The sequence below is a fragment of the Lycorma delicatula genome, chromosome 1, assembly GCF_047948215.1.
Source record: "Lycorma delicatula isolate Av1 chromosome 1, ASM4794821v1, whole genome shotgun sequence".
NCBI lineage: Eukaryota > Metazoa > Arthropoda > Insecta > Hemiptera > Fulgoridae > Lycorma > Lycorma delicatula.
In genome coordinates this window covers 245,399,464-245,427,034 of record NC_134455.1, presented here as the reverse complement: position 1 = coordinate 245,427,034, position 27,571 = coordinate 245,399,464, and the positions used below count along the sequence as shown (strand labels likewise).

The 27,571-nt window shown below is 31.8% G+C and overlaps 1 protein-coding gene across 2 annotated transcripts in view; it reads right to left on the bottom strand.

Moving 5' to 3' along the window:
• The window catches only part of LOC142330085 (DGAT1/2-independent enzyme synthesizing storage lipids), a 108,978-nt gene that overhangs the window by 29,322 nt on the left and 52,085 nt on the right, over positions 1 to 27,571 (bottom strand). For both annotated transcript variants that reach the window (XM_075375144.1, XM_075375152.1), the window contains exons 4-6: positions 24,349 to 24,516; positions 14,494 to 14,687; positions 1,209 to 1,412 (exon numbers count right to left, since the gene is read on the bottom strand). In XM_075375144.1, coding sequence (XP_075231259.1) covers positions 1,209 to 1,412; positions 14,494 to 14,687; positions 24,349 to 24,516 — 566 coding nt within the window. The remainder of the gene's footprint in view (positions 1 to 1,208; positions 1,413 to 14,493; positions 14,688 to 24,348; positions 24,517 to 27,571) is intronic.

The window sequence follows — 27,571 nt, the reverse complement described above, 5'->3', positions numbered from 1 at the left end:
ATGACAGCACTAGTAGTGTGCAGAAGAACAGAGGGCAAGGTTATGGATGCCAGAAACCGAGTATTGTCGCTGGTCAGGGACTGGCTGGAGGAGAAGGGCCTTGACATAGCAGTGGAAAAGACTGCATCAGTAGTTATGGCAGGAAGAAGAAGTTTGGAACACATCTCCTTTGAGTTAGAGGGTACAGAAATTCTTCCATCTGGAACTGTTAAATACTAGGGCATATAGCTGGATAGGATGAGATCTTTTCAAGTCCATATCAAGCAAATGTATTGAAGGCAGAGAGGGTGGTTAAAGCGCTCTCAAGGATTTTGCCTAACATATATGGCCCTAGCTATGAGAAAAGAAGATTATATGCTCATGTGGTGCATTCTGTCATTTCTCTACACAGTCCCTGCTTGGACAAGAGGATTGGCGGCAAAGAGTGCGCGAGCATTATTTGAAGAGAGTTCAAGGTTGCCTGGCATTTAGAGTTTGCCGAGGATACCATGCAGTATCCACTGAGGCGGCGTTGGTGGTGGTGGCAATCCCTCCAATAGATCTACTTGCTTATCAGCATATGGAGAAAAAGGAGGGTATAGATAAGAAGCTGGCAGAAGAGCAGCTGAAGGACAGATGGGAGGCTGCTATTAAAGGAGCATGGACAAAAGGGTTGCTTCCGTTGATAAGGCCATGGATAGAAAAAGGGTTCAGACAACTCTCAATATGATCAGCTAAGCACAAAAGTGCATCGATGCCCAGGGTGGTCATTTTGAACATAGTTTGCTACAATAAGGTAAATAAATACAACATTTAAATTATGCTCTATGTTTTTCTTATTTAATTGATCCGTATCACTCATAAAATTTCATTCAAACATAACCTACCGATTCTGCAGCGGTTACCTTATGGGATCAGTTTTATGTTGCTCATCTGTACATAAATTTTAAAACAGCAAGAATAGGAAAAATTATTTAATTAAAAATAAATATTTTACAAAGAAATAGTTTATAAATAACACTTTTGTTTGATTTAATAACATTAATAAATATATATGAAAGACTAAAAAAAAAAAAATCACATAAAAAATGAAGCTAAGAAAGTAATTTTTTTTTTTTTTTAATTGCACAAACAGCTGATTTTAAACTAAACTGAAAATATAATTTAAAAAGTTTAATCTATTTTATTATCCATCCACATAATAAGTCAATTGTATCATAAATTCTTACTTTAAGTTGCAGTTCCTCAGCAGTTAAAGATGGATCGTATAGTATAGGTTCTCCTACATGAGTTTTTAATTTTACTGGAAATCCTCCATAGATTGGCACAATTGGTAAACGTGTCCATAAGTATAATTTAAGCCACATTCGACGACCAAGTCTAACACAGCGGAATGATTCACGTATGTTCTGAGTAAATACTGGAATAATTGGCTGAAACATTAAACAAAGATTCTTTTAAAACTGAATAATTTTTACTAATAAGAAGTCAATTAAATATAAAACAAACTTTACAGCGTTGCATAAAAGAAAATTAGGAGTATGTAACTTAAAAAGGATAAAATATATATATATAGGGAAGTAAGCAAGAAAGTAGGGACGAAAACTAAAAGGATTACAGATCATTTTAGTAGTGAGAACAGAAAAAAGGTACATGGAAGCAGCAGAATACTATTTGTCTTGACCAGTCTAAATAAAGGAGGGCTATGATTTTTAATGAATGACCCTTGAATGTAATGAATCTGAAAAGAGCTTAAAATTGCAAGCAAAATGTTGTGCATACAATCTGCCTAAGTCAAACAAGATTTCAAAGGGAACTGAAAAAGGGAGAGTTCATTTACAAACAAATGTAGGGGTCTAAACAGAATGCAGAAGTGAATGGGAATTCAAACTTTTAAAGTTTTACTAAACCTTTCAGGATTGATTCATACCAAATGAAGAAACAGATTCCTGATTATTGGAAATTACCTTAACCACAATGATAGAAAATTAGTTTTAAAATCTGAAACACTGAAAAAACTGACTTTAATTATACAATCGACAAGGGGATGGAATAAATTATAAAAATGTCAATATTTACCAAATATTCAGAATGATTCCAAATTGTTCGGCAATCTCTCAGGAGATAATGCTATATCAAAATATGAAAAAAAATTGTTCATATAAACGTATGTAAGAAAATGGTTCATAAGCGAGTTTCGACTCGCAAAACATTTAACCCTGGTTTCTGCTCCATCTGTGAACCTGAACTGTACTAAGATTCTTGGAGTACAAACTGAAGGGTAAATTTGGTTCTTCTTTATGGTTTTGATCTAAAAAATTGATTAAAATTGGTCCCAGTCTCCTATTTCAGTTAGGTTTTAAAAAACGTCTGATAAAACACAAAAACCTTTTGTCGGAAAATACCCTTTTTTAGGTTTGGAATAAAATAACATTATTAATTTACCAATAAACAAATAAAAATTTCTAGTTAAATTTGTACAGAATTTAATTTTGAAAAACTGATGTAAATAACATCTATTAAAATTAAACACAAATTTGAGAAGTCAAATTTTAATAAAAAATATATACAAACTGGATCGGAAAAGTGATACAATTATAAATAGAACAATTTACAAACAAATGCTAAAAATTACAAAGATTAATTTAAAAGACATCCTTCTAAAATAAATTAAAAACTGTTATTTTTTCATAGGTTGGCAATAATAGCAGATCAACAATTAAGTTTAGTGTCTAGAATTTTAATATTCATTTGAGTGGTGTTTGTCCTGTTCAGTCAATCATTCACAATGGGTGATATCACAAAATTGTTTTTGGTTAAAAGAGTTGATTTTGGAAAATGATCAAAATCGAAGAGTACCGGATCGTAAAACATTTGAGGCTTTGGAGAAGCGAGTTCTCTTAAACCACAACAATTCGATGCTGGTCATGAGCATTTTGTGAGAAATTCCAACACTGAAGAAGCAATACTGTTTGCAGTAAAAGCATCTCTCACCTCAAGCAACAAAAGGTTGTCAAATTGATTTCATGTTACAGAATTTGTATCTAATTGTGGTTTAGTTTGTCCCCTGATGTTACTATTTACTTCATGGTAGTTTGTAGTTTGTTTTATGACTTTTATTTTTTGTACTGAATCAGACTGCTACTTTATTTATAAACATATTTTTGCGTGTTCACGGCTCAATCAGGATATTAAGAGATTTGTATCTGAAAATGTTCATCTAATTACAATTTAATAGTTAAAGAACATAAGTAAAACAAGACAAAATAATAATAATGACAGTAATAATAATAAGCGACAATCATAAACAACTAACAATAATAATTAAAATAATGACAATAATAAATAAACAAATAATGATCACAGTAATCAAAGGCACAGCAATAATAATAACAAACAGTGATTACATACAGAATTTAAAGTAATCATCAGGATATATGCACAAGTACATAAATGAAAAGCAGAATTCAGTCCCAGTGACAAAAGACATTAGCATGACCGCTAGCCTTAACACTTTTAACCACTAGTCTTGTATTAACAACAATAATACAATAGATAAGTACAAAGTTCTATCTCTGCAAATACCTTTGCTTTTCACAAATAAAACTACCCTAACAATTTATGAGTGAGATGTACATTAACCCTTTCACTTACAGTCTAACAGTAACTCACCAAACCATTTCTCGTTTTCATGCACTGCCCTCACTAGAATTATTTGTGACGTCACTTTAATTAGTCGAACGTGTACACCTAGAAATTCAATTCTTCACTGACCTCCTCGCAGAATACTCTCGCTGACTGACATCTTGCAGACTCACATCATAATGTCTCACTTAGACTGACATTATAATGTCTCGCTTAAACTAATTTTGCAGGACTGATTTCAAGTGGTCTTCCCCAAGGTATTTATACGCCTGTCTTCTTTACATGCTGGTCCGGACTTCAGTTGACTGTGAGAACGATCAAGCCCTTTCTCTCCCATGCATTCCTAACCTCGATCTGGTAACTCTTCTCGAAAAATATCTATTTAGGTGTGTCAATGGGTAGTATTACAAAAGACAATTGTTAAACATATTTGTTACCTTTATAAAAGGGTTCCTTTTAGCCGCTTTCTAGATTCTTCCCATTATTATATTTTCTACTACTTTCTTCTTAATTGGTAGGAATCCATTACTCAGATTCGCTATACCAGTCTTGTTACACTGCTGCACCCTCCTTACAGCTGTTGTGCAAGCCGAACAGCTCCCTGACAAGGCACCAAGCGATCCAGATGAACCATTATCTTCTTTCTTGAACTGCGCTGATTCCTGTAGACTACGTTGTTGACTCTGTTCAATGAAGCATAAGGTCCCTCCCAAATGGTCTGCCATTTCTGAGATCTTCTCATTGTCTTCCTGACCTGATCTCTTTCTCAAAACCTGGATGAATTTACCTGAAAGTTGTACCTTGCACCTGCTCGGACTTCATCTTCTTGATGATGTTCTACGCAGCAAGCTATTTGTTTCTTCCTTTTTGACACCTTCTCTTCCATACATCTAGGAGCTGCTCACACTACAGGCTTACAGTTTCCTGATCGGCTCCTACCATTACAGTCTTCTTAGTAGGTCCGAGGTTGAACGGAAACTGTAGACTTCTTCTTGCAATCTACTTTTGGCCTGGTTTGTTGCAGTTCCAGCAGACTGGTCGATCCTTGCTGTTTGATGCTGCAGCAGGCAATCTTTGGTCTCCCATTGTAGTCATTCTGGTAACTGTCCTTGTTGCAGCCAACAAGGTGAACCTGTGAATATATCTTGGCAAATTTATCGCTAGAAGAGCAACCGATAGCCCACCTGGCCCTGGTTTGCCCAAATACATCTTTTAGACGCTCGCTACAAAACATCCATGTTCTTACCCCCCAAAACACAGGAATGGATGAGCCACTGTTACTTGTGTTTATGATAAAATGGTGCAATAGACATAATATCGTTAATCACATTGCTGACATAATATTGTTAAATTATTGTAAAAAATTGTGATGTTTATAAGTTCAATCGAATATATATATACATATTCACAGATAGATAAAAATGAAAAGCAGGATTCAGTCCCACTGACAAAAGACATTAGCATGACCACATCTTAACACTTTCAACCACTAGTCTTGTATTAACAACAATAGTATAATAGAAGACAAGTATAAAGTTCTTTAACTCAAATACCTTCGCTTTTCGAAAATAAAACTACCCTAGCAACATGGTCAACATGATTTTTGTCTCATGAGTACCAATAGGTGTGCTTAATACAGTTTTTTATATTCAATATATTTTTTATTTTCAAATATGTATTTGGAATTTCTCCATCACCCACAGTTTTTTGTTATTTTAATTTTTTTTAAATATTTTAAAACGTTTTTTGTCTATTTGCCCATTGTCAAGTAAATGCTCCTAGAGCATTGTAAATATGATGGAACCAAATGAGTTAATTCAAAGGGCAGCATTGCTACTGTTGTGCAGTTTCAGACATGTACAAACATGATCTAGTGTAGCACACATTCATCAGAATGATGCCAGTTGTGAAATAGTAGTGAACCAGTAAACATGTCATTGTGAGTGCTTTGTTTGTCTGAATTATTGTGTATTACATATTTACAACATTATTTCTTTTAATAAGGGGTTAGTTACAAAATGCCTAGAGTTTGTTTAAATCATCCTGACAATTTTGTTATGTATGTGGTGAAGTGACGCTCTAGTCCCAAAGGCAAAACCTTACTACATTAGTAAAAAAGTGTTACGAACTTTATTTTGGGTGTAAAGTCGGGGACCAAACAAGAGCCTGGGCCCACATATCTTTTGCCTGTCATATTCTAGGCTTCTCACTGGATGGAAAAATGGCACACGCCACATGCCATAAGCTATCACTATGATTTGGAGAGAACCCAAACATCACTCTTCTGACTGTTATTTCTGCTTAACAAACATTAAAGGGATTACATAAAAATCAAAACATACAGTGATGTAACTTGCAATCTCCAATGAGACCAGTTCCACACTGCGAAGAATTACCCATACCAAAGCCCAGAACATGTGACATTAGTTGAAGAGAGCTCACAGTCTGATGGAAGTAAGGAAGAAAAAGAAACAGATTCTGGTGATACAACTTTTGAACAAACCTCATTTACTGATTCAAGAAAATCTTAATGATTTCATATGAGATTTAAAGTTATCTAAAAAACAGTTGGAAATGCTTGCTTCCTGGCTAAAAGGATGGAATCTTCTTCAAACAAAGATAATCGTCATTCTGAATTTAAAGACTATTTTTCTGAAGAAAATGGCTTAGTGTTTTGTAATGACATTTCTTCTCTTATGGAGACACTTTGTAATGAACATAACTCAACAGAATGGTGCTTGTTCATTGATTCCTCTAAAGTTAGTTTAAAAGCTGTGCTTCTGCATAATAGCAATAAATTCCTATCAGTACCTGTAACTCACTCTGCTGGTATGAAAGAAACATATGAAAACAGAAATTTTAAAATTGATAGATATTGAAAACAAAATTTACTGGAGTGCACAAGGGTAACTCCTGCAACACTTGCAGGGTCTTGTCACAATTCGTTTGATGGAATATGGTCTGAAGATCCAATAATCCAAAAGAAATTTATAATATTGATTAGGCAAGAGAAAATCTGGGGTGCAATGATACTGAGGATTAAGTACAGAATGGCTAGTTTCTAACAAAGAACATATACACAAAGTTAAAAAAAAAATAGATGTCCTATTATGAACACAAGTGGAAGCAGAAGCAGAAACAGGCACAGATGAAAAAATTCCAGATGATAACAGAGTAACAGCTGAGAATGTATTAATTATTAACATTAAAAATGTCTACTGCATTCTTTAAAAATATGTTTTACACTTGATCTCTTTAAATGTAACAAATTGATATTTCTCTCGTCTGTAATTATTCAATTTACCATGCTATAGAGAGAAATAAAAATTGAAAAGAAAATTTATAATTTTTTTTTAAAATGTAATTATTATAGTTGTTTATTTTATATATATTATTTAGAATACGCCTAATAACCATTGATATTATGCACATTGTATGTTTTTAAAAGTATATATGTTAATTAACTAACAATAAACTTGACAATAAATATAAATGTAACAATAAGTTAATAATAAATGTTTAATAAACTAATATGTATGCTTAAAAAAAAACACTGACAGCAATTGTTGCTTCTTGAGAAACCTTTTATCAATTACAACTTGGTTAAATTCAGGATATCTGAATTTGATTATCCAAAATTGGTCTATCCCCAAATATGTACCATAACTTGGAATCTACTATGTTTAATGAGTTCTCCATTTTATTTTTTTGATGCAATTAACAACACTGTACATTATTAAGTAGCATTAGTCTAAAAAACCCTTTAATATAATCCAAAGGTTATCTTTAGGAACAAAAATAGCAATTTCTTATCTTAACGCCAGTGTGAAACAATTCTGAAAATTTTCTTTACCTTATTTGCTGTAGCCAAAAATGGTATAACAAACTGCACACAAAAAACCATAAACTGTTCTTTATTTGTTGATTTTTGAAATTAACATCTAGAACTTTAGCTGCTAATGAGAGGCTATTCCAAAATATAATAACCCATTTAGAATCGTAGTGTAAAACATTCATATTTCCTCTGTAGAAAATGAAATGCATCTGCTTTCCATGCTTGAGAGATGTTCACACTCAATTACTTTTAAATGGTAAACCAGTTGAACCATGCACACAGGTTAGATTTTTAGGAATGTAGTTTGATCAAAAACTAACGTGGGTAACACATTTAAAGGAGCTGAACGTAAAATGTTTAAAAATGCTAGACATGCTAAGAGTTTTATAGAATACTCGTTAAGGAACTGATTAAGTATGCATGTTGCACGTCTACTGAGCTCATTAATGCTTAGACTAAAGCTGCATGGCTTATTTTCCTGCTCGGTCCACTCCTCTTAGAATCCTTGATGCAGTCCAACATTCATTCATTCGTCTTGCTGCAGGTGCATTTCATTCAAGCCAGACTGCTTCAATCTTTGTTGGTATCAAAGAACACAAATCTGGTTATATTCCAAGAAAGATTTTATGATAAATAGCATGAATCTTGATGCTGTTTTTTTACAAATGGCTCTAAAACATTAATTCTGATGGTTGTGCTTTTGGTTTGGTTAATTATAAACATTTCAACACGTACTTGTCTGTTCAGATTCCATGAGTGCATTACTATTGATTAAGACATTACTCCGGACAGCCTGTCATTTGTGACATACAGTCTGTTATCTCTGAAATGACTCAGTGTAACACAACTGTGAGCTTCTGCTGGATTCCCAGCCATAATGGAATTTCAGTCGATGAGAAATCCAGCCGTAATGGAATTTCAGATAGTGCGGCAAGAAAGGTTTGTTTACAGCTCCCCGTCACTAGTCATGTTGTTTCTAATGATCTTGCTTATTTTCTGAAGAGATTGGTCCATGTTGAGTGGCAAAGTGAATGGAATGCTACCATAACAATAAAATTTGTCCTATTAAGAACACTGTATCACTGTGGAGCTCCCCATGCAAGAATAACTATTGAGAGAAGGTTATTATATGCTGTTTGCATATAGGGCACACTAAGCTCATTCAAGGATATCTCATGAATCAGACTGATGCACACATTTGTATTCGCTGCGACTGCCAACTAACTATACACCACATCCTTTTGGATTGTGTCTGTAATGGGGCTTGTTTTACTACGGCCTAACTTCTGAAATATGTTACGAAAGAATGAGAGGAGATTATCAAATGTTTTACAATTTCTTAGGACTATTTGTTTATATTCAAATGTTTGATTTTTACTACAGTATGTTTAAGCTATTTGTACCATTTGTTTTGCTTTTAGAATACAGAATAGGCATTTTACATCAGTCTATAAGTTAATTTTTAATTACTTATAATAGTAATATTATGTCTGAGTGTTGACAATAACACTTCATTGTGCGCCCAGAAAAAAAAATGGTATCAGGATTTAAAATTTCTAAAACACCCAATAATATATTCTTTTAGTTTCATTTGGACTCCTGCAAATGGGGCATGTACTGTCTATTCTTGACATGCAGATTCATATTTCATTTTGTATATTAATCTTTTACTAATACATGAAATCGTGAACCCACATTTTTCAAGGCTCTTACAGTATCATTCATATTCCCACTTACTTTAACTATAAGTAAACACTACAAACTGTACTAATACAAGTACAGTATTAATGCAAACATATTAATACCACACTAAAATTTGTATTAAACACTTAAATCATTTTTCTCATATTTATTGACCTTTCTATCTGAACACACAAATGGCACATGTTTCCTTTTACATATAATGCAACTTAAATTTGTTCAACATTGAGTGTGACGACTATGTCCTTTCTTTAAACACAAAAAACAACCACCCTTGTCATTTACTACAGTTTGCAATTCCTCTAAACTCTTATCTTAGACCTTAAAACAATCAGCACTATGATGTGAACCTTCATAAAAAATACAGGCTTTTTTATTGTTTTTCTTCATATTAATAATCCTGCGGCAGTAGCATTTTCTCTTTATTAACAATCTTCTTTTACTTATTTTCTTCAACACTTATCTCTTCATTCACTTTAGTTACAAACATATCTCGGGCTAGCCTCATACATTCTTCACTTACAACTCCTTGTAAAAAATTCATTAAATGTTTTAGAATTTGTATTTCTACAAATTCGTCTCATTATCTTCTCAAACGTCTCATTATCTTCTAATGATATTCTAGTTCTTTCCAATTCCTTTAAAACACTTTCTGGAAGAGCAAATTGTACAAAAGGGAATAATATGCACACATATTTTTCCAAAGTAACATGTAGGGACTCAAATCCCTTATTTGTGAGGTCAAAAAAAAAATAAAGACTTCTTATTGGCATTATTTTATTGTATAACACTCTGGTCAGAACTAATTTTAAGAGATCTCTGACAAATAAAACAATTAAGTAGGCTATCCGTACCAAATCTAGCCTTTAATTGATGGTTTACTTCTGGATAATTTGCTGCCAAAACTGGAAAACTATCCACTAACTCAGAGGGGAACCCTTTAAGGTTGCTTTTCTTAAATATTGAAATTTATCCAAGGCTTTCGTCTTCATGAATTTTATAAAATTGTGCCCAGAAAGAAATCCAATCTTTATGTCTCCATTGAAGTTTTCTATTTTTATTTTAAGTAATTTATAAGTTCTTTTATTTGCATATGATTTAGATGAACTGCTACACTTGTCAGAATGTGCAATCCTTTTGGTGGAAACAATTCTTACTTTTTTCCACACATATTTGGCCACTTTTTGTGATGACTCCTAGCCATATTATACTCTTTACTCAACTCATTGTCATCATTAACTAATGCAAATAAAAGCTCATTAATTTCACTTTCTAATTTCAAGAATATTTTGGATTTATCACTGAATTTTTGATACTAGTATATTTGACTTACTGAAACAAATTCTACTTTGAATAGATGTGATAATTTATTGTAATCAGTAGTAAAATGCCTTTTAAGTACTAATCTTTCCAACTTTAACCCAGTTAAATCTTTATTCGCCAAAAATGCCAAAAATTTTAACTACGGGATACTGAAGATGTATGATTAACACGATTTAACATTTGTTTTAATAAAAATAATAATCGCTACAAAAATATACATATGCACTTTGACAGAGTTATAACAATACTATAGCAACTGTTTTGTGAAAATATCTATAAATAAACAATGATCAAGATTACAAGCAGCAACATTGATAACGTATCTATAACTAACAGTCTCGTTTATTTTTTACCACTTTTATACGTATTAAAACCCCTCCAACCCAGTACCACACTGCAAACCGCCCTTTCTGAAATCTGACCCCCCCCCAAAAACATCCTACAGCCCATAAATGCAGTTTTTTCATTTTTCATTGAAAATCATATCTCAAACCCCACCCAAAATTTATAACACAAAGGGATCCCCCTCCCGTTTTTTCGAGTGGGGGCTCAAAAGAAGTGTTTTTTGATCTAGAAGACAGTGCTGACATCCTTTTTAAGATGGAGGCAAAGAGAGACCTGAGATTAGCGAGAAAGCAAGTTGGGTCTATTGAGGGAGAGAAACAGATGGAACCTCAGTTCCCTCAGGCCACATTGAGTAAGGTGGTAGACAAACCAAATACCTGGGAGAAGATGGAAGGAGTGCAACTGACAGAGCAGCCAATGAAGGTGCAGGCGTCTAGCCTCATGATTATCTATGTTTGTGATATTGTCGTTTCAACTAATTAAAATGAACGAAAGTACTTTTTCTACGGCCAAGGCAAAAATTCAAATTTCATATAATTACAATCAATATTTATGTCTGATGATTCATTAGACACAGCCCGTGTGCGAACAGTATGTGCTGAATCCAAAAACAAATTGCTATGTGCACATCTCGATTATGGCAAGAATCAAATGCAAAAATCACGACTTCTTGGAATTTAGAGGCATGAAAACTTTGAAACATCACTCAAACCTGTGCGTTAGCTCAGCTGTAAAATATAAACTTATGAAGACTAAAAAGTAGAAAATAAAAACTATACAAAAAAAGTTTAAAAACCAGTCTTATATTAAATGGACTAAAAAGTAGAAAATAAATTTAGGATGATATCTCAGAATGAATTTGACAACAAGCTTTGATGGTGATATGTAAGATTATGTGAAAGTGATGTTTTTACAATTTTTTCATATGCGTGATAAATGGCCTAAAGAGTGAGAAACAAAGATTTGTACTTTGACTTGAGCTCTCCACTCTTTAGGCCATTCGTCACGCACATGAAAAAACTGGCAAAAACACCAAATTTTTAATTTGAAGCTATGACTTTCACATAATTTTATGTATCACCATCAACAGCTTGTTGTCAAATCCACTCTAAAATACCGTACTAAAATTATTTTTTACCTTTTAGTGCATTTAATTTAAGAGTGAAGTTTTAACTATTTTTTTATATATTTATATTTTCTAATTTTTAGTGCATTTAATATAAGAGTGGTTTTTAAAAAAGTTTTTTTTATATATTTTTTATTTTCTACTTTTTAATCTTCATAAGTTTATACTTTACAGCTGTGCTAGTGCACAAGTTTGAGCGATATTTCAAAGCTTTCATGTCTCCAGTTTCCAATACCACAGACAAGAGGATAGGCAGATTTAAAAGTTCATATATCTTAAAATATTACTGTATATACTCATCCACACTTCAAACATCACAAATCTTAGGTCTCTAGTTTCACATATTAAAATCTCTCATGCATTCATACACTGAACTAGTCAGTAATGTCACTCAATACATCAAAGGAAAATTCTGGAGTTCCAAACTCCAACCATAATTTAACAAAAGTTGCAGGAAATTTTTTTTTATCATGTGTGCAGTCGTGTTTTCAAGTTCTGTCTGAAAATTCTCAGACTCAGTTCTAGTAAGCTGGTTTGATATCTGACTTTATGCCTGTTAGAAGCTTGCAGCAAGATGATTTCTTGGCCTCGCATAATTTACTTGAATTGTAAATGTCATCTTAAGGTCTATCCCAAAAGAAACAGGTTTTGACCTTTGTAGATATTACATTAACTCCTTACTACTACTAATAAAAGGGTATAGTTGACAGGATGACATAGAAACTTCTGCTTTAAGATCTGGATGGCCTCAGATAGCTTGGAGTTTGACAACAAGGACCTCAGGAGGATGAAAAAATGAAGAGAGAAAGGATGGCCTAAGGGAAAACTAAGCCAATAGAATTAATGAATGAGATAGTATTTTATGAATTTTTGAAGATTTTAATCAAAATAAGAGTATTTAAATTCTTTTGTTTGACACTGAATTAGTTTTCATAAAACTGGGAATGTTTAGTTAGAAGTGGTTTGAGTTTTTTTTAGTGTTTTAATTTGTTTCTAGTATGTCATTTTTAATAGCTTTATAAGTGGCAAGGGCCCTTTACATTCCTGTCATGTTGTGTTTCTTTTGGAGTTTTTAAAATCCCTTTACTAGTCAATTTCTGGATGATCTGTTATGACACGACTACTCTACTAACTATGTTGCTAGTGTTTTTGACAGGGAAAGAAATTTTTTTTTTGTGAAAAGGGGCTAATGACCACAGTAGTTGTTGCCACTAAAATTCAAAAAATGTTACATTATAAAAAGTATACAATTAATTTGGAAATCCATTTCCTTATCCAATGCAAATTCATATCTTCAAAAGTTTTGCCAAGTTAAATTTTTCACACTGTAGTTAAGACAAATATAGTAACTTAGATTATAAATAAAAATATTAAGAATAGTTCTGAATTATAATAACAGGATATCATGCACAATAATATGAAATTTCATTGGTTAAACAACCTATGACACAAATCATTCTAGGAATAAAAAGGATATCTTCAACCTTTTTTTGATTTTTAAACTTCACTTTCAACCTTCCTTTTTTTGAAATCTACAGAATAGTAAACCAGGTTAGATCTGAGTTGGTGATTCTGCGCTAATATTTTTTGATTCCATTTACTGTATAAACAACATTAATGACAAGGAACAAATCATCAGTTTTGTAAAAAGTTAAACTGTTTCATTTTTTATTTATCATTGATAATTATGGTTTTTATTTGCAAAAAAAAAACAAATTTTCAGTCGCTGTACTAGGAATGATCCCTAGGAGCAAGTGTGTGCTTTTGTATTAGCAAGCAAATGAATAATTTTTTATTAGAAACATTTAATTATTCAGTTCAACTTTCAAAATTAATTCACTGATCTTTATTCATAAGGAGCATGTATTCTAGAGAGTGAGTTCACAAACATTTAAATGACATCCATCACCTTAAACTGGAGGTACCCAGCATTTATCTGAACTGCCCTAAACATATATTAATAGCAAATGCAGTAAAGCAAACTTACTTTTTAATGAAGATACAATATGAGTACTTTTCTTCAGTTCTTCTACAGCAAATTTTGTTAAAATAGTGAAGTAGTACAGGTTAAAAAAAGAAGCAAAAAATGGAATTAAATAAGACCATCCTGGGTTCTTTTACTGGTATAATATGAGTGTTTCAAACTCATTGAAAATATATAATATGACTAGAATAAGAATTAAAGGTCCGACTACAAACTTAGTCAATACATTAGAATTGCTTCCTTTTTAGTAAGCACGCATTAATACACTCCTTTCTATGACTTGGAGCCCTTGCACCACAAATTCCGTTGATGGATAAATAAATTATCACATGACATATTCATACCAATGCTTCTTTTTTATTTATACATTAAAACTACACTAAAAAGGTATGAATAATAAGAAATCTACAGAAATGACACTCAACAATTAATAAAATAGAGAAAATTGCTCTAAAAATAACCAACCAATAAAAACATTAAATAAAAAATGTCTAAAAAAATGATTATAATCTGATTTTATAATTCTATTAAAAAAAATATGAAAATTGACAATACCACTTTAGCATCCAGAGCTGCTTTAGCAAACCCTAAACGTTTCTTCCACATCAGCCTATAACATGAATCACTGAACTGTGCTTCATAAACACCACCTGGTGATATCATTAATAAATTATTCTCTTTTAATATTGCTGAACATATCTGTACTGTCCCAGGTATTGCTTTAAATGCTTCAGCTATAATTGCCCAACCTATGACGAAATACATAAAAGTACAATATTAACAGTTCTTTATAATATATAAAATATTCAATGCAGAAAAATAGATCATGGTGTTTTTTCGGAATATCATATTACACAGATGGAAAAAATAACTTTAGATAATTTAAATAAAACTAAATTTTTCATTCAAGTCAAAGGACTGAGCCAATCATAGTAAACATTTTTCCAATATACACATAATCGGAAAACTACAATCTAATATTCTACAAAATCGTTAGCTCAGTTTACAAGTCTCAGATATAACCATGCAGGAAATTTTTCTCTAAATTCTATTTCAATCTTAAAAAATATTCCTACAAATTCTCCCTTCAAAATATTGTTATTCAATAATAATATGACATCAGGGCTAAAATAACAATTTCTAAACTGTAAAAAAAATATTCACTTATCGCAGATGTTTATGATCATAATCAAATTTCTCTTTTCTTTTTTGTTTTAAACCTAGTCTCTAGTATTTTTAGACTTATTCAGTTCTGTTAGATATTTTTAAATACAATTTCTTTTTTAAAAGCGTTAGCAATTTTTGATGAAATAGAATTTTGTCAGAGGCAACATGATAAATAAAAAGGTTTTAAAAGAAAGATCAAATTTTATATTATTTTTTTATACATATTCTTTAGCTATATGTACTTAAATCCAAATTCAATATTCTATGATTACACACAAATTTTATAGCATGTGAAAAATGCCAAGCCAAACTGAGATTCTAACGAGAACCTTTTGAATGAAAAAGACACTACCTCTCTGCCACAAAGCGGTAGAAGAATTTTGATTTCAGTTCATCAAATTCTGCTTTTCTATTTCCAAGATAACAGAAATCAACTTTTATTTTTAATTGTTAGTGTAATGGCATTAAAAGTGGTACCATGTGAGCAACTTTAAACATTATAGATTAAACCATTATAGACTAAACACATAATATTTAAATTAGAAAAAGTTTACATAATTAGCAACTCTTTAAAAAAAATGTTTGAAGTGAACACTCGGTGCAGTGATGCATTTCTGTGCTTAAGTGATCATACTGAGGAGTAACCCGATTCAAAATGTTGTTAAATGCTGTCAACATCTTGTCAAATTTTTACCTTCAGTTCATCAATAGGGTGGGGATTTTTTTTTTTGCTTGATGAATTAATTCACCATAGAAGCTTATATGTGGGAATATGGAAAACATTTTTTGTAGATTATGAAAAATGCCACGCGTGACTAGAATTCAAACCTGGGCCCCTGAACTAAAGGCTGGGGTACTACTTCTCTGCCATGGAAATTGATATTTGATTCATAGACTCTATCCTTCAAATAGTTCCAAAGGAAAAAATTGCAACTAGATTGGTTTTAGGAAACAATCATGGAAGTAAGGCCACCACGCTCTGGTAACTGTTTGTTTTTCTGAAAAAGCTGCATGAATAGATCATGTTAGTGAATCATTTGATTTACAAGAAAGACATTGTTCTGTCTGTTGAAAAATGCTGTACTCTTTTTCACAATCTGTAAACTAAATGTAGAATTCTTTGAAAATTGTACTTCAGTAGTGAAATCCGGTCAAAAATATTAGCCCCACTATATGCTTACTAGAAACAGTACCATATACCAATTTTCTCATCATTAAGTAGACAGTCAAACATCTGGTGAGGATTTTCAATCATCTGGTTAGGCAAATTAACATGCCCAGAAAATGAAACTAGGCCTCATCTGGCATGAAATACAGCATTAGGTCTATCTGTCTATTGAAAAAGTCAATCATAACAATTAAGATATTTATATTTGTCTGTTCTCTTAAAATGTTGCAAAACTGTTACACAATACGGTCTAAAGTTTTAAGAATGAAGAATTTTACACAAAGATGTTTATTTTATACCACTTTGTAATGTTAATTTATGTATAGATTTTTTTAGATTGGCAGATATTCTTTTTTGAATATTGGCAATGGCCTTTGGAGTCGTAAAGGAAGATTGTCTATTTTGTTTTAAGTTTGAAACCGACTTTATTATATACTACCTATTAACCAAATTGTATACACTATTGATACTGGCATTCAGAAATTTTTCTGTGGTTATTTAACACATTTTTTGAAAGGATCCAGAATGCACATAAGCTTTCACTTTGATCAAACAAGAAATTTTAGAAAAACACAACTGCAAAGAACAAAATTATACTGTAATAAAGAATGAATGTCAACAGTGGTGCTGGTAACAGCAGCGTTAAAGATGATAAACAACAGAGTTTAAGCCGACTTGAGTTTGCTTTAAGTTACCCAGTATTTTATCAAGTATAATTTTGATATGGATTTGTGAGAGAAAACTTTAAATATGTTTTGTGTTATGTAAATACAAATTAATGATGATAAACTCATTAACAAAATAGGGGTTCACAACCTTTTGATATGATGAGCAATTTAGGAGTTGTAATAGTTTATTTGGCAATCTTTCAAAAAGCATGCAAATTTGTTTTTACCAAAAATTCAGAAATATTTAATTTTAGGGGCAAATAATACATATATAGAAAGAGAGAGAGGGGTGAAGAATGTTCCTATAAAAAGTGCAGTTGGTCTGATACAAGGTTGAGTCAAATTTAAACAGTAATTTTGCTATTCTATATAGCAAGCAGTTCTGAGCTGGGTGGCCGAGAGGGGGGTTAATGTTCAGTAGGTTAGAAAGGGGGAACCACACTGGTTAGCTCCTCTGCTCTGTTCTGTTGTCAGTATAGCCATGAGTGAGCAAGAGGTTGTGTTATCAGTTGCACAATGTATAATGAATGTGTAACAATATAACTAATGAAAGTGTTAAACCCATGGAAATTTTAATTGGTTTAAAGGTACAGTTTGGGGATGCTACACTGTCCCGAACCGAGTGTATATGTGGGCCAGACAATTTAAGGGCGGGCAAGAAAGTATAGAAAACAAAAGTATGATCGATGCCCAAGGTCAGGTCTCATAGCTGACAACATCCATGCTGTTAGAGAGCTTACTGAAGGTGATCGCCAATTCACTGTTGAAGAAATCATGCCAATCCATTATCATTGATCATCTTGGCTTAAGAAAAATTAGTGCTTGATGGGTTCAGAGATTGCTGACCGAAAGGGATATTTCATTTTAATTCAACAAATTTTCAAAACTTTTATTGTATCACTATTTTTAATTTTGATGATATTTGGCATTTGATAATTACCCACTTTATAATGGCAAAAAATATTTTGTTATATTTTTAAAAAATGTTTTCTTAAATAATAGACTATTTTCTATCTCACCAACAGGTAAAAACGGCCATTTCATCACTTTTTCCATAAGCTATAGGATTCTTATTTTACATCATACACAGAATCAAAAACGACTTTTAGGAAAGAGTAAATATGGAACATCATCTTAGTATACTCAAAATTCATTTTGTTACATAAGCAACTCTTGTAATGTTTACTGAAGTTACGTTTACAAATTGCTGTTTTATCAAATTTTGGGCTCAAAATAAATAATGAAGGGCTTAGGTAACAAGCCTGTTTTCTACCTTTTCCTTTGTACTAGTACTACTAATAAAAATAAAAAAAATGGACTGTTACCAAGTGTCCTTTATTGAAAAGAATGGACTCTAAATCATAAGATTTTTAAATGTCTCATTTTTGGCGCCCAAAAATCACATGTGGGGCAGGTGGCAAAAATCTGAAATGTTTACAGCAGTAACTTCATTTTATGTACTTTAAAACCACATAAAATTTATTTTGTTACTCAAACGGGTTGACGAATAATGAAACTGTAAAAACTGCTAAAAACACCAATCTTTCTAACGGTGAACAATGTATCAAAAAAATTCACAGCATGTATTTTTTCAGATAAAAATATAGGCCTACTATTCAAAATATTTTGCTATGCCTATAATGAGATAGCTTATATTCTAGTTAGTTTGATTCTTAAAGTATGACTCATACACATAAACTCATGTTTAAACACAAAAGTGAATACACATGCATGGACATGAATGTTTACGTAATCCTGAATGTAAACATTGTAGAAGCTCAGTTACTGTTATGATTTCAATGTGATATGTAATATGTTGTATTGTTGCTAGTGTTAATATTGCGGTTAGGTAATGTACACTTGTTTATAAAGTAATTTTATTAGCAGTGAGCTTCTCTTTTATGCGATATTTTTAATTTTATTAATTAGAAAATTTTTTATTTTAGCTGTAGAGAAACTGGGATAAGACAAAGTGAGGTGCAATTGATAGTTTTATCATTTATACGAACTGTATTGTTGTAAGAACCCTTGCATTTTATAAAAAATGGATTATGGAGTGTTCAATTGGCACTCACACTGAAACAGTATGTCACTAATTGACTTCAATAGATCTTTAGTATTGCATGACATTTCAGAGTTTATGGAATAGTAAATAACATTGATATCTTTACGAAATAGATGTACTGAAACAAAAAATAACTGTAATTTTCGTAAAACCTAACATTTTTTCATATTAACAGGAAAAGTTGCTCTGACCCAGTTAGCTGTCATATTAAACAGGTTAGGAAATCTATTTGAGAAATATCTTTGATACTATCAACAAGTAATCCAAATTTTAAATTAATTCTAGGCAGAGCACAGTATACAAAATACTTAAACAAAATACAAAAACCACAAGATGATACAAAAAGTGAACCGGAATGTCAAGATATATTTGAGACTCAATGTGTTATAGCCGAGTTGGTGAATAAAGCTTGTTCAGCACTTGGCATTTTCCCCGTAAAGGTTCAAAAATTATCAAGCAACGAAAAGGAACCAATTTCAAAAAATAAAGTTGCAAAAACAGCCGAGTCAGTTACCAGTAAATTAAACCGATTCCTTTGATTTAAGTATTTCTACAGAAGAAACCAGATTAGTACCACAAAATTATGCTGATTTAGGTAGGGAATATAAAAGAATTAATCATTAAAATAAATGATAAAATGAAAAAGTTACATCAATCAAGGAAAAAATTAATATTTTAAGCTTATTAGTAGCTGGAGCATTTAACAAATTCAAAATAAGTTTAGTGTTAGTCAGTATTTGGCCCATCAATCCAAACAATTAGTTAAAAAGAAGTGGAATTTTGCCCCAAATCGGTAAAAAAAAATTCAGTCACGTAATTGATGAAAATGCTATTAAGTGTATTCAAGATTTTTACCAGAATGATGAGCACAGCTGAATGATGCCAGGCAAGAAGGATTGTGTCTGTAAGACAAGTTGATGGGAAGAAAATTAATATTCATAAAAGGCTTATCTTATGTAATTTAAAATAATTGTACACAGCCTTCAAACAAAAACATAATTTAAAAATTGGTTTTTCAAAATTTGCTGATTTAAGAGCCACATATTATGTTCCGGCTGGTGGTCAAGTACACTGTTTGTGTGTGTGTGTCATCCATTAAAATGTAACATCATGTTATCTGCTCTAAAAATTAAATTTGATCATAAGATTCTCCTTTCAACCATGGTAAGTGATTTAGAAAATGAAATGTGCATGCTGTCACAGCATGAAAAATGTTCAGGCACTAATGAAGTGCTCAGATTATTGCAAGAGAGCTGGGATGATTTTGATTCTGAAATTATCTTCAAATGGTGGGTTTCTATTGACCATTGTGAACTAACTACTCAAATTCTTCCATTTCAAGAGTACTTAGATAAACTTACTAAAAATTTAAACAATTTAAAACAGCATTATTTTGTAGCAAAGAAACAAGCTAATTTCCTCAACATTATAAAGAAAACTTGTTAGAGTTGAATGTATTGTAATGGGAGACTTCTCAAAATTTTTCTTTTGTGATACAAGATGAAGTCCAGTCGTATCACTGGTCAAAAACTTATGCCAAAGTATATCCATTTCTCATATATTTAAAAAAAAAAAAAAGGAAAATTACAAAGCCAAAGTTACTGTGCAAATAGTGAGTACTTGAAGCACAACACTACATCGTTCTTCTGCTTCCAAAAGCAAGCAATAAATAAAGTAAAAACACTGTTACCACATCTTAAACAATTTTTTTTTTTTTCTAATGGCGCCTCAGTCCAGTATAAAAACAAAAAAAAATGTCATAAATTTGGGCTACCATCAAAATTTTTAAATCGCAGCTGAATGGCATTTTTTTGCCTCATACCAAGGAAAAGGATCATGTGGTGGTATTGGTGGAACTGTAAAAAGGTCTGTGACTACAGCAAGCCTTCAAAGGACAGTCAACAATCAAATTGTTACACCTTCTGAAATGTACAATTATTGCAAAGACAATATTAAAATATAAAATCTACTTTCTGCTCTAATAAAGGTGTTTAAGAAACAGAAGAATACATCAGTTCTCGTTATCAGATAATCACAATAGTTCCAGAAACAAGAACCTTTCACAGTTATGTTCCAACAAGTCAGAAATGTATTCTGAAAGTCTTACATTAGTATCGGTACACAAGGACATTAGTGTTTCTGATTGCTTTACAGGTTTACGCAAGCCAAAATGTAAAAATTATGTCTGCTGTATATACGATGGCAAGTGGTGGTTAGGCAAAGTCATTGAAGTCAAAATACATGAAAATGAAGAGGAACATCGAATACACTTTTTCCATCCACAGGGTCCTGGTACTTCATTCAGGAAATCATTGAGGGAAATCAAACATGTTTTCAATTTGAAAATATTTTAAAGATTCTCACACCATCAGAGCTTTTTCTATCATCTACTGGAAGAGAATACAACATTACATCAAAGATGAAAGAGTAGTTATCAGTTCTATTCAATAAAAAAATGGCAGTAGCATTAAGTTATGTTAATTAAGTTTGTTATCAAAAAATGCTAGATTTATTCGTAAATTCCATAAGCAGGAGTAAAATAAGATTAAAGTGAATTGAACAACTTGTTAATGTATTTGAATTGTTTATCATTTTGTAATAAATGTCAACCCCATTGAGTAACAAAATATATTCTATATCGTTTTAAAATACACAAAAATTATTTACTGCTGTAAACATTTCAGATTTTTGCCACCTGTTCCACGTGTGGTTTTTGGGCTCTAAAAAAGAGACATTTTCAAAATTTTACGATTTGGTGGCCATTTTTTTTTTTAATGAAGGACACTCAGTAACAGTCCAATTTTTTTTTAAGTATTACTAGTACCAAAGAGTTAAAAGGTAAAAAACAGGCCGTTATTCAAAGCCTTTCATTATTTATTTTGGGCCCAAAATTTGAAAAAACAACAATATCTAAATGTAACTTCAGTAAACATTACAAGATTTGGTTAGGTAACAAAATGAATTTGAGTACACTAAGATGAAGTTCCATCTTTACTCTTTCCAAAAAGCACTTTTTGACCCTCTGTACAATAAAAAGTAATAATGCTACAGCTCTTGGAAAAAGTGATGAAAATGGCTGTTTTTACCTGTTGCCAGGTTAGAAAATAGTCTATTACTTAAGAAAAAGATTTTTTTAAATATAAAAAAATATTTTTTCTCACTACAAGATAGGTAGGTATCGTATATACTAAATATCATCAAAATCAAAAACAGTGATGCACTGATCATTTGTTGAATTAAAATGGAATACCCCGAAAATCAAAAGCAGGTCAATTTGGAGATCTGTGAAAGACTTCTGAATCAATTTTGGCAAGAAGGGGATGAATTTTTGATATACATCTTCACATGTGATGAGATATCATGGGTGCATTATTACACTCCGAGGTCAAAAATGGCAAATATGGAGTGGTGAAGAAAGGATGAGGGCTGCCTAATGAAGGCCAAAACCCTTATCAGCCGGTAAAGTTCTTGCACAGATTTTTTTTGACTCAAGGGGTTTTACTCATTAATTTTCTCTACAATCAACAACGGTGAATGCAACTTACTACTGCTAATTGCTACAGTCAATATAAGCTGCCTACTGAAACGGAGTATGCACATCAGAGATGTGTATGACGCCAGGTCACACATCACAATTTTGACAAGGGACAAATTGTCCCTTGTCAAAATTGGGAAACCCTCGACCACCCTCCCTACAGTCCAGATTTGTCCTGTGACTATTTTTTGTTTGTACCCTCGAAAGAATCGCTGGGAAGCAAACGATTTGAAAACAATGAAAACACCAAGGGTACGTGCACAATTGGTTGACGATTCGTCCTCAAACAATTTATGAGCAAGTTATATTCAAGCTTCCAAATCGTTGACAAAAGTGTGTAGATCGTGTAGGAGACTATATAGAGAAATGATGAAGCTATGAATTGTACATATTATAATTCAATAAATGTAGACAAACAAAATTACCATTTATATTTAATTCACCTTCGTAGATTAAAAATTCAGAAAAAATACCTAACAATGCATCCATAAAAAAAGGAAAAATCGTGCACCACTATTATTCAGGAAACCACCTTGTCACTTTCTACACAGAGACTGTAGTTAATGTTTAAGAATTATTTTCACCTCATTATACAGCATTCTTCTACTGAATAGAGGAGTATATAAAATTCATTGTTGCTTGATAATAAAGGTAAGGTAATTTTCTCTATATCATCTAGCCTGTCTCATGATTGCGACACATGCAGAGTACGTACATAAACATGAAACAGTAATCAAACCTGTTTTCTCTGAGAGTAATGATGTTTGTTATGCTATTAATCCACGTGGGAACAGATTAAAGGGTGTCTTTTAGGGCTGGATATTTTACTGGCCATGGCAAGCTAATGTATAACAAGTTTTCTTCTGTGAAGTAGGTAATGTGAAACCACTTATTACTGTTTTCTAGTATCCTGACATGAGATATTTATTTTTTTTTTAAATGTCTTTCTCAATTCCAGAAATTATTAGTGTCTTGTGCCACGTCACCAACAACTCTAGGGCTGTGGCAAGTACCATATGTACCTCTAGAGTCACAGCATTATCAAATTATAAACATTTGATTACTTACAATTACAACATGAGTACGTTACAGATTAGTTACTTTTCTTTTTTTTTAAATGCAAATTTTTTTAACATTTTTTTTTATTTATAAATAAAATTATCAATATGCCTCTGATGACTACAACTTCAAAATTAGATATTAATGAAAAATATAACCTTCTCCTTGTGTAGCAATTACTGTAATTACCTAATAAACTTGATAATTTTATAACATTATCCAAAATAATTTAACACAATCCCTTGATTCTGTGTGATGTTTAAGAGTGACTTTCCAATTGTCTATTCCATAAAATATCATGGTCTGGGGGACTACTTTTACAAAAACTGTGCCATTTTCTATTTTAAAATTATTTTTGTAAAAGACTAATAAGAACATTTAAATCACCATAATATATTTTTTTTTTAATAATATTTTCAAGAATGTTTTGATAATTCAACTTTTTTTTATAACTGTTGTGAAGTACAAGTAAAATTACTTCTTTTAATTGGTAACAGGCAGATAATTCTACAAGCTACTATCAATTTCAGCCAGTGTTTAATGAACTGATCCATCAATCTAAAAACTGTAATAAGAATCTAGATAAATATTGTTAGTGCGGTCTTACAAATAGAATTTTGGCTTTTATAGCAGAAAAATTTGAGAAAGACACGTCCCTGTTTTGAAAGACAAAGCAAGACTATGCTGAAACCAGGGACAATCAACTTGCCACATAGGCTAAAACATAAAATAAAACATTAGATCTTACCTGGAATCTTGAACAAAAATCTGTCAACTACTGTATGAATCATGCGATTCTTAATTAGATACACTCGTGACATGAAATAATATAAATCTATGGGAATAGCACCATGATAGTACACAAATAGAGCTGGAGAATCAGAAGGAACATTTTCCATACCACTTACTTCGTATCCTGGAAAAAAAAATAAGTTATGAAATAATTTTAAGTCTAAAAAATTTTCAGTTCCAGTCAGTAATTTACTAAAACTATTAATTTGGAAGAAAGTTTACACACTTTTAAAAGTATAAGGTGGTTTACAAAATTAGGAATACTAACATAAACAACAAATAACCGAGTTGATTTCTACCATAAATTAGTCAAACACACACACTGAAGTACGTACATAAAAAACTACATAAAAATAAGTTACAGAAAAAATTTATGTATTATGACTCTTTGAGAAATGCACTGAAAACATAGTATATTCACTAAGCGAATACCTGTAAGTGATATTAGCTCAACAGTCAAGGAGAGAGATTATCTTTAAAAAAAAATAGTGGTGTAAAAATACATCAAGAGTGCGCAACAGAAGCCAAGTTAAACGATGATAAAAGAATTCATATTTGAAAGCCACAAAAACAAAACTTCTGATATTACAACATTTTAAAAAACAAGATATGAAATTATTAGTAATCTGCAAAGTTACAAGTTGTGTATGAGCAAAATTTGTTTTATCAGTAGTTTTTATCCCACAGCAAAAAATTTTCCAAGTCTCTTCTAGAACCAAAAACAAGAAACAAAAATATACTATAAAAATTGGACACTAGTGTTGCCAGAGTTGTATAATAATTAGAGCCATTACATGCAAACTGATTTTTCTGCATATAATTTAGGTTCAGTCTCTTTTATAATAATGAGCAGATTAAATTTAAATGCTAATGATAAACTTGAAACAAGGAATACACAGCAATTTTGATGTTCTTAATGGTGCTTCGGGGGATAAACAAGGTAATAATGAAAAATGCATTCACAAAAGCACTGAAGGCATAATTAGTTTATTGAAATATAACTCAACTTTTCCTGAGTTTACAAAACTAAAATAACTGACAAGTATGTAAAAATAAATTTTGGAAGTATCTATGCTTAATGTTAAAAGCAGAAACAAATGGATATCAATCAAATAAAAATAACAAAAGTAAGTATAAAAATTCATCATTAAAAATATTTTACAAAAAAAACCTTGTACAAACCAAAAAACAAATTTATATTTTATAATAAATAACAATTTATACATAAAACCAACATTCTATCTGTCTGTGGGTTTGTTTGTTCGCCACAGTATTATGCAAGAACCAACAGACTGATTGCTTTCAAATTTGCAGTATATGTTCATGTTATCCCAGGGAAGGTTTTAAGCAGTAGACTAAGGCCCTAGCCCCCTTGGGGGTGAAGCTGTGAATTAAAGATGTTCATTAAAAAAAAAAATGATTAATCCTTTTACTTCATTATTCTGTCACCATAACTACAGAAATAATAATAAATTTTTCATAATCAAAGGTGTGTGTACTTTAACTATTCTGTCTTTTATAACTTAGTTTCTTTTTCAGGTATCTATAAAGTTTGAATACTTTAATTGTATTTACCAGTATTATTCTCATGAAGGGTAATGAACATTCTAGGGGTCCAGGAGGTGAAGCCCTCTGGCTAGACAGGAATGGTGAGAAAGCGAGCTCTGCTGCCCTGGAGCAGGCTGTGGGTTTGGGGATCCCCTTGTATTTATAAAATGAAACATATGTACTGTAATGGACTAGACTCCATAAACCTGGCAGCTACAGTATCGCTAAAATTAACTGGAACATTTTGAAAATTTTTCTAACAGTTTACAACATTGCAGCTGCTCTAACTAGATTTTTGTTACACATAACTTCTCAGACAGTTATACACACATTTGAATTTTGTTTCGAAAATTGTTTGCTATGTTTAGATTAGATTAGATTAGATTTGCTATGTTTGGATTTTTGTCAAACATAGCATACTATATTGCAATAGTTTTTTAAGCTTTATTATTCATTTACCAAACAAGATGGACACAATTCCTTGAAACATAGTAGAATTACTTTATCTCACCATACAAGCACCTTTTTTCTTGTTTGATGATGATATTGCCACATAAGCTAAAAATTTGTGCATGGGATATGGAAATGGAATTTTATAGGGTATGAAAAATGCCACACTTCATTCAGATTTGAACCTGGGACCTTCAGATGAAAGACTTCTTTCTTTCTTTCTTTCTTTTCCTGTTTAGCCTCCGGTAACTACCGTTTTTAGATAATTCTTCAGAGGATGAATGAGGATGATATATGTATGAGTGTAAATGAAGTGTAGTCTTGTACATTCTCAGTTTGACCATTCCTGAGATGTGTGGTTAATTGAAACCCAACCACCACCAAAGAACACCGGTATCCACGATCTAGTATTCAAATCCATGTAAAAATATCTGGCTTTACTAGGACTTGAACGCTCTAACTCTCGACTTCCAAATCAGCTGATTTGGGAAGACGCGTTAACCACTAGACCAATCCGGTGGGTTTAGATGAAAGACCGAGTCATTATTACTTCACCACGCAGTTCACAGAGGACGACTGTTGAAGAACGTCAGGTAGGTCTGGCTACTGTAAACTGAATTTTAAAGCAAATTAAAATTACTGGTTTTTTTCTCTGAAAAGAGAATGAAAATGTAATAAAGGGGAAACCACTCCTCAGACAGATCATTTACTGATTAGGAAAAGCAAAGTGAATCCTAGGTTATCTTCACTAAATTTAAATAAAGAAATGAAAAAAAAATGATGTTGATATCCATGTGAATACTGTTAAATGAAGACTATGGGAAGTTGGTTGGAGAGCACACCAACTAATGAAAAAACAACTGCTTACTGCAATAATGTGCAAGAATCGCTGACTATAGGCTAAAACTCACAGAACAGGCAGTACAATGGACTTTTCTTTCAGATGAGTCACTTTTTGAAGTCCAGGAATCATAAAATAGATTTTGTAAGTGGAGATTATACATAATACACTTATTATGTATCATGTAATTATTGGTGGCAAACATCAAAACAACCTCTAAAAAAATTTTTTTGGGGCTGTGATATGACCTTTTACGAACCAGGGCGAATGGTTTCAGTATAAGGAATGATGAATTCTGATAAATACAAAGCTTTACTCCAGAGAGGGGTGGTTCCAATCT